We start from the raw sequence: 9,077 nt of genomic DNA on the forward strand, positions 1-9,077 counted from the left end.
AACAATAGAAATCGCAAAAATTAGCAAATAAAATACTTGCTTTGTTTTGTTTTGTTGTCAAATTTCTGAGAAATATGAATTCACCACGATGCGATACAGAAAGAACAAGGACCAGGGATGTAATTTTAAGTAAATCTATTATTCAGTGGCAAGGCGCAGAGCGTTCGGGGCAGCAATATTAATTTGTATCAAATATAACATTAAACGGTGGTTCTAATACATTTTTTGATATTATTAACCAGAGTACATACATTATATGGTATTTCTTTCAAAATTAATGTACTATATGAACTTTTTTTTCAAATATTTCTTAAGTTTCTTTCATGAGTGATGAAAAGCAACCATGCGTGTAAGAAATTGTGTGCTACCTAAAATTTCACCTCTGGAAACTTTATCCCCATAAAGGACTTCACCACAGTTTTTTTACTGGATATACTGAGGCTAGAGCTCATGGACAATTTACAAGTGTGATTGTACTAGATAAAAATATCTACATACATACTGTATAAATTTACACGTGTTTGTCCGACTTTTATCGAAAAAAATAAGACAGAAAAACATAAAACAAAAATAGTTCATACATATGTACATATGGGCATATTTCATGTACGTATGTATGCTATAGAAGCATAATATTTGTATCAAATGTATACTAACACCCACCCATTCGCGCTCCTGTGCGTGATCGGACCGGTTTCCTCTACGCCGGCCGGCGGGCGTACAACTACAAACGCTTTGGAATTTTTTATTTAGCGCATTTGCTATTAACATGCATATATCTAGCTACATACTGAGTTTTTTTTTGCTATCTGTTGCCAAGTCCAGCATGACCATACACACAACCGAAATTCAGTTCAATTAAACAGTAGCAGCACCATTTTCGTATACCTAAGTATCTACTTATATGTACATACATATATACATAATCGAATTTTATGGACGTAGATACATACATACATATGTAGTGATCAAAATGCAAACTCTGAATGGAAAACTGCTGCGTCGCAAATCAAAAGCGTGCAGCTTTTTAAAATTAGGATGTTGTTATTGGATGTGGGGTGGGGCCAAAAAGCAACACATCACACATATTTATATGTAAATATGTGTTTTCATAGTGCAAATATGTACATACATACATCATACACATGTTATATACAAGCATATACGTTTCTACATGTAGATCCGGATTTGCAATTCTCTAATTGTTTCTTCTATGCTTTGGTTCTATATACAATTTCTATGCGATGAGTAACAATCCGCATTGTTTAATTAATTTAAATATTCAAGAGGACTCATGGTTGCGTCGTCATCATCGTGCCATGCTTTTGTGCACATAGGCTGTCATAATTGCACTAAATAAAATTCCTATTCAATTAAACGTTTTATGAAAGCTTTTTTATTAAAAAAAAAAGTTTAAACTTCTGTCTTAACCGATTGCAATATTTAGACTTTCACATTATAATGTCGATTGTATTTTTGCATACTTTAGTTATTTCCAAGAAATTTTGGGTTAGATCTGCTGGTGCGGTCAAATACGTAGGGTATCAGGAAATGCGTTGAGCTGCATGTAACTAGGTAAAAAAATATGTATAGGCATAATTTGTCGGACACGTAGTTGAAACAAAATAAAATACAATACATTTTTTTGTTTAATTTTGCTGTACTTTTTAACTTGCTGTATGAGAAATATATAATATTTATTGTTTTACTTCAAGTGATTTCATTTGGGAAGAAAATAAAAGCAGCAAATTACCAATATAAATCGTCGCCTGGGTAAAAGATTGTCGTAAGCGTCATGTGTACGTGTGTAACATACGACAATCTTTTACCCAGGCGACGAAATGTGTTTGCGGCTTTTTAACACATTGTCAGGAACAGCTGCAATCTCCTTTCTTTTAGATCTATTTAAGAAGCGTGAATGAACTTCTGTTTACATATATGTATCATTTCTATATAGTACGTAAGCAACATCTAACCGATACTAGATCGAACTGGAAACGTGTTATGAATTCCCTCCCAACTGCATATGTACATACATATGTATATTATAAACTAGTTTACAAGTCGCAAGAGTTTACTAACAAATAAAAATGCACAAAAATAAACAGGTATATAATGTTTTTTTCCCAGGCCACAGCCGATTTGCAGGAGGCCTACAAGCATCCCGAGACTATTCCTGCTCTATGTGAGATCGCTGTATCTGCACCAGAACCGCAGGTGCGTCAATACTCTGCCGTATTACTTAAGAAGCACTTAGCTAAGCTACGTCAATGGAACAAAGTGCCTGTCGAGCAACAGCAAATGTTAGTATAAGGCATAGGTATTTGTTATTGGAAAATAATCAATTTATTAATTTGCTATTTTCTTCTACCCCAGCATCAAGCAGGGTATGCTCAATGCTCTCATGCAAGAGCAACAAAAATCCGTACGCAAAGCCATTGCCCAGTTTGTTGGTGTTTTGGTGCGTCACGAAGCCAAAAAAGCCGATTCATGGATGAGTGAGGTGCTAAAGTTTATCTACAGTTATTGCTCTTCGGCCGATCCCAAACAAAGCGAACTCGGTTCATCGACATTTGCCATTTTGGCTGATGCGGCTCCGGATCAATTTTTGCAGCATATGGAATCGGTTTGTGAAATGTTTACAGCTGCATTGGTGGCCACCGAAGCTACTGGCAACATGGCTACGCCTGTGATCTTTAATATTCTCACCGGCATGACCTATCTGGTGCCCTTCACTCTGGGTCATAACACTGCCGAGCAAACTTTGCAGAAGTCCATCCCATTGATTGTTAAATCGCTACAAGCTTTCGCTGTACAGCCCGATGTGGATCAGTTCGTACATGCTTTTGATATTCTTGAAAGTATGGCTGATCTTAATGCTAAACTGTTGAACAATCATATTAAGATGTTGTTAGAGTTCTGCTTGGAAGCAGCAAATAACACTCAACTTGATAGCGCTGTGCGCATTAAAGCTGTGGCTTATGTTGGTTGGCTGGTGCGGCTTAAGAAAAAATTAATTATCAAGCAGAAGTTGATTGAACCCATCATACGTGTCGTTTTCAATTTGATGGCCACGGAGCCGGAAAATGAAGATGGTAAGCAAAAGCAAGGCTGATGACTGAAGATTTTTAGATCATATTGCTTATAGTTATACTTGTACCATTTAATTTTTATATTAATGAAAACACTGTTTTTTTTAACTGACAGACGACGAAGAATACTTCTTGGGTGAAGATAACTCGAATCCCATGACTACTGCTACCCAAACAATGGATCTGCTTGCATTGAGCGTACCACCAGAGAAATTGATTCCTCCATTGTTGCAACTCTTGGAGCCCGCCTTACAGGGCCAGGATCCATTGCCACGTCGAGCTGCCTACTTGAGCATGGCCGTTATTGCCGAAGGTTGCTCAGAAGCTATTTGCAATAAATATCTCGAAACCATGTTGAATATTGTTAAAGTGGGCATTACTGATCCAACGCCGCTCGTACGTAATGCTGCTTTCTTCGCACTCGGTCAATTTTCGGAACATCTGCAGCCTGACATTACCAAATTTGCACCACAAATTCTCCCGATACTATTTGAGTTTTTGCATCAGTTGTGCAATGAATTGCGGGTAAGTTGCCAAATTGATTTTGTTTTAGGTTAGCTATGCAAATTGATTTTTATGCTATTCATTTATACATAGTTATGTACAAAATAAAAGTTCAAATAGAGTTATTTCTGCTTATATTCGGTAACTTTGTACAATTTTGGCTCTCTTTGTGTTTCTCCTTTTCACTGACGCTTACCAAACAAAAGGCATCCTGGCCAAATGATGTAGTCACCGAGCCATGGCCGCCTAAAACAGATACAATACTTTTTATGAATCAGCTGCAAATCAAGCGAAAATCGGTTTTAACAAATTATGTAGTGAAATTTTGTGCTAATTATGCTAGATTATTTCGTTTTTCTGTCATTCACTGTAGTCGAACAAATAGTTGATTGGGTTTTTATTCTGTTTGCACGAAAAGCTTGCACAAAATGTCTGTTATTTCAAACCACCTAGTGTACCTTGCAGATTTCTAAATACAAAATTTTAATGCATTGTTTTCCCTTAGAGTGGTGGTACTGAGCCCAAACACATCGATCGTATGTTCTATGCACTGGAGACGTTCTGTGAAAATTTGGAAAATGAATTGGTGCCACATTTGCCAGTACTGATGGAAATGTAAATCACTATAAATCACATCCTGTTGCGTTTTTTTTTTTACAAATATCTACTACTAAATTTCAGTTTGTTCGAAGCTTTGAACCCCAACAATTCCGTGCGCGTANGTACTGATGGAAATGTAAATCACTATAAATCACATCCTGTTGCGTTTTTTTTACAAATATCTACTACTACATTTCAGTTTGTTCGAAGCTTTGAACCCCAACAATTCAGTGCGCGTGCGAGAATTGGCTTTGAGCGCCATTTCAGCTGCTGCCAACGCCACAAACGAGAATATGCTTCCCTACTTCCCACGTTTGATCACCATCTTGCAATCCTATCTGGCACCAACTGAAAATGAAGACATCATAAGTTTGCGTCCCCAAGCCATTGATACTTTGGCCGCCTTGGCTCGTACCATTGGCAAGCAAAACTTTATGCCTTTAGCTACCGATACCATGACTTTCGCCTTGAATTTGCTCGAAAAGGCTGAAGATCCCGATGTACGTCGTGCCCTTTACAATCTTATTGCATCATTGGCTGAAGTGGTGAACGAAGAAATGGCGTCCGTATTCCCGAAAGTAATTGAACGTATGTTCGACTCTATACTCTCCACCGAGGAAGTAGTGCCCGAATTCAAGGATGACGATGGCGTGCCAGCACCAGCTGAAGAGGCCGATGAAAATGAGGATGATATTGATATTGAGAACTCCGACGACGAGGATGATTTGGATAATATTGCGGGTTACAGTGTTGAAAATTCCTATTTGGACGAGAAAGAGGAGGCCATATTGGCGTTGAAGGAATTCGCTGAACATACCGGAGCCGCTTTCATTCCGTACTTGGAGAAATCATATCAAAATGTATACAAGATGATCGATCATCCACAGGAAGATATACGTAAAGTGTCAATTGACGCGTTGTGCACATTTGTTGTTGCGCTCTTCAAGCAACAAAACTTACAGGGTGTGTCCAGTGCCATTACAATCTTGTTACCAAAATTGGGACAAATCGTACATGATGATGAAGAAGTATCGGTTGTATTGTCAGCGCTTGAAGGTTTGGCTGATCTCTTGAAAGAGTTGAAGCAAGTGGCCTTGCCGAGCGTTGAGCTGCGCGATGTTCTCTTCTTATGCATTACCGATGTGTTGCAGGGCAAGGTAGCATGCCAATTCGATGAATCGACTGGCGATGATGATGAGGATGCCGAGGAGAGCGAATATGATGAAGCGATTGTTGAAGGTGCTGGCAATATGTTGCCGTTGTTGGGTGCAGCAATGACTCCCGACCAATTTAGACCATATTTCGAGCGCGCATACCCGATTATTTTGCAGAAATTGGTATGTCAATGTTGAATGCGCGAAAGAGTGTAATTTATTGAAGTGTATTAATGCGTACAAATTTGTTTACCTACAGCAAAAGGCAAAGAAAAACGAAGACCTTGAATCGCAGCGCGCTTTCGCTTACGGTGCTTTGGCAGAGTGTTTCGCGCCCTTACAAAACCACACTGGCACATTCTTCAACACTTTCTGTCCAATTATGATCGCTGGACTTTCAGATGACTTTGATCAAGCACGCCAAAACGCGGTATATGGCTTGGGTGAATTAGTACTATACTCTGAGGATAAATCATACGAGTAAGTTGAAGCCGAAAAAACATTGTTTTCTTCGATCNCGCCAAAACGCGGTATATGGCTTGGGTGAATTAGTACTATACTCTGAGGAAAAATCATACGAGTAAGTTGAAGCCGAAAAACTTTGTTTTCTTCGATTGTATATTAACTGAATATTTGCTATCTTATCTTTCACAGAGCTTATCCTCACATTTTAAATGCCCTCTCTCAGGCCGTTGCCAAAGAAACAAAGCCAAGTTCTTTGGATAATATTTGTGGCGCTATTGCACGCTTGATTATCATTAACAGTTCGTTGGTGCCGCTGGTTCAAGTGTTACCCGTTTTCATGCAACACTTGCCGCTACGCGAAGATTTCGATGAAAATGCTTCCATCTTTAAATGCTTGAAACAATTGTATCTGCAGGACCGTGATGCTATCGCAGGCTCATTGGAACAAATTATAGCTATTGCCATACATGTGCTCTACAAAAAAGAATACACAGAGAAGGAAACATACGACACAGCGTTGGGATTGTTGCAAGAAATTCGTGAAAATTATCCCGATAAATTCAGTGTAGTTGCAAATTCGAATCCGGAAATTATTGCCTTCTTGCAAACACTGTAAACTTACATATGTGAGCAGCAATTGAAAAGCAACTGAAATTTGAGTTCATGTATTTCAGCTAGTTTTAGAGTTTATATATATTTTTTTTTTATGAAAAAATTCACGAAATGAAAAAAAGTAGTTTTCAACGGCACCCACCCCACTGACAAATGCTATATGTGAAATCTACCATTTTAACCTAATTGTTTAATGCTATTTTTCCCTTTTGGGGTGTAAAAAAAAGACTTAAGACTGTGCGCATTTTTTTTCTCCACAACAAACATGCAAAAACAAGCGAACTGCAATAGTGCAGTTTGGAAAAATTCTTAATCAGGGACTGTAATGCGAAAACGAGTATGTATTTAATACTATAAATGAAATATAAAAAAAAATATATATATATTTGTTATTTAAGAATAATATACGCTTTGAAACCTTTTATTTTAAACTCNTTCAACGGCACCCACCCCACTGACAAATGCTATATGTGAAATCTACCATTGTTTAATGCTATTTTTCCCTTTTGGGGTGTAAAAAAAGACTTAAGACTGTGCGCATTTTTTTTTTCTCCACAACAAACATGCAAAAACAAGTGAACTGCAATAGTGCAGTTTGGAAAAATTCTTAATCAGGGACTGTAATGCGAAAACGAGTATGTATTTAATACTATAAATGAAATATCAAAAAAATATATATATATATATTTGTTATTTAAGAATAATATACGCTTTGAAACCTTTTATTTTAAACTATGTTGAAAGGATGCTTTTTGCGAAAATAACGTAAACTTTGATGCCACAAAGAACTTAATTTTCATAATTCAGTCCCTGTGTCAAACTAATGACTGTATAAAAATTTCTTGTGCATGTTTTGGAACAATTATCCTAATTAATGATACTTTATTTTTCTAGTTGTACATCGAGAAACAAACCTATACCGAGTATCTAATGAAGTTAGGAGCGCATGCGCCCTAGTGCGAAATTTTTAATTATTTAGTTATATAGCTTTTGTTGAAATTAAAATTATGAAATCTTCTCAAGTTCAGTNAAAATTTCTTGTGCATGTTTTGGAACAATTATCCTAATTAATGATACTTTATTTTTCTAGTTGTACATCGAGAAACAAACCTATACCGAGTATCTAATGAAGTTAGGAGCGCATGCGCCCTAGTGCGAAATTTATAATTATTTAGTTATATAGATTTTGTTGAAATTAAAATTATGAAATCTTCTCAAGTTCAGTACCTTTCTATTTCTGAAAGAAAGTGCGTAAACAACTTGTGAATTAATTTTTCAGCTATGTTTGAAAAACGAATGAGCTAAATTCCTACTTATCAACTGTTAAATAGGCAACGTAAAAATTTTAAACAACAAATTTGATATTTATTTAAGAAATTCCTTAATAACTACTGTCCAGCAAAAACAATTATTTACTCAATAAACAAACAAACAACTTCATCTAATGAAAACAAAAATGTTACGAGTTCAGTGCATGCATATACTTGTATACTCCAATGTCATACGTCCGAAAGTAGACACAACAAAAACAATACCACTTTCATTATTTAATTTTTTAACAAACAAATTCAATTTAATAAAAGATAAAAAACAATGAGAAATAAAAAATGCCTTAGATTTAAATGTAGTTTTGTATATTTAAGATATACACGTGGAGAAGCTTCCCGTAGAAAAAATTTCATCTCCAAATTTCCACTAAGAAAAACAATCATAAGTGAAATTGTGTTTTTTTTCGCAGCGTTCATTATCAAACGCTCTAAGTTCAACTCAAAACCTGCGTATGTATAGTATCTACATATATGCAAAATCTTCGTGGCCACCACACTTTTGAAGTTGGTGGTCTTTTAATCTCCAAGTGAATATATAAAGGCTGTGATATAAACTCTGTGTGTCAAGTTGTTATAAAAAACTAAAAACGAAAAATCTAAGCAGTAATAAGCCAACGTTTTCCTCACCCTAGTCGGGCTTGTGACCATATGTATGTACATCACAACACTCATAAATTCAAAGGCAGCAAGCAGAGAAAGCTTAACATCCAAAAATTCCCAAATCTTTTTTATTTTGTCCTGGCTAATGCTTTACTTTTCTTACTGGTCAAAAAATTTAAAAAATCCTATAGTTTCTGCCAATGCATTTCCGTGTAAACAAAAAATCAGGCGTTTAGGCATTTCCAACTTCATATATTCGTATATAAATGTCTAATTGTTGATGTCTCTACGTGTTCCATATTTATTTATACTTAATTTGTGTGTATTTTTTTTTGTATTTGCTTGACCAATAGCCACCGCCTCCAACCAGTTCAACAATAGCTACAAGCCACTGCAGCTCCCTCTCCGCCGCTACACAGTCAATTAAATTTTGGTTTTGGTGTATATCTTAATTTTGGCTGTGTTTTAGCGTATATTTGCTCTTTAGGTCTCTCCTTTTTNTTGGTGTATATCTTAATTTTGGCTGTGTTTTAGCGTATATTTGCTCTTTAATAGGTCTGTTTATGAGAAAGTAAAGCATTGCCAATGCGCGAACTTAAATTTTATTTTTAATGTTTTTTATACTAAAAGCTTCATAAATTTCTTATTTTCATCATTACATTTTAATATGTACTACACAGCATTGAATTTAGTAATAAAAATTATAATTATTAATTATTGCA

At 36.0% G+C, this 9,077-nt stretch overlaps 1 protein-coding gene and 1 long non-coding RNA gene across 2 annotated transcripts in view; one reads left to right on the forward strand and one right to left on the reverse strand.

Annotated features, from left to right (window-relative positions):
- LOC108372102 (importin-4-like) overlaps positions 1-6,822 on the forward strand; it is an 8,251-nt gene extending 1,429 nt beyond the window's left edge. Inside the window, exons 2-8 of the mRNA XM_017627748.1 lie at positions 2,131-2,303; positions 2,377-3,095; positions 3,208-3,617; positions 4,102-4,211; positions 4,396-5,533; positions 5,610-5,830; positions 6,005-6,822. Of these exons, the coding sequence (XP_017483237.1) occupies positions 2,131-2,303; positions 2,377-3,095; positions 3,208-3,617; positions 4,102-4,211; positions 4,396-5,533; positions 5,610-5,830; positions 6,005-6,431 (3,198 nt within the window). The 3' untranslated portion in view covers positions 6,432-6,822. The remainder of the gene's footprint in view (positions 1-2,130; positions 2,304-2,376; positions 3,096-3,207; positions 3,618-4,101; positions 4,212-4,395; positions 5,534-5,609; positions 5,831-6,004) is intronic.
- On the reverse strand, positions 6,672-7,450 carry LOC108372103 (uncharacterized). Its single transcript, XR_001848812.1, has 2 exons — positions 7,147-7,450; positions 6,672-6,845 (listed from the first exon to the last, which is right to left on the reverse strand). It is a non-coding gene; the product is annotated as an uncharacterized LOC108372103 (long non-coding RNA).
- Positions 7,451-9,077: the final 1,627 nt, after the last annotated feature.

This window comes from Rhagoletis zephyria, unplaced genomic scaffold, assembly GCF_001687245.7.
Source record: "Rhagoletis zephyria isolate East Lansing unplaced genomic scaffold, Rhagoletis_zephyria_1.1 Rzeph_scaffold_05436, whole genome shotgun sequence".
Lineage (NCBI taxonomy): Eukaryota > Metazoa > Arthropoda > Insecta > Diptera > Tephritidae > Rhagoletis > Rhagoletis zephyria.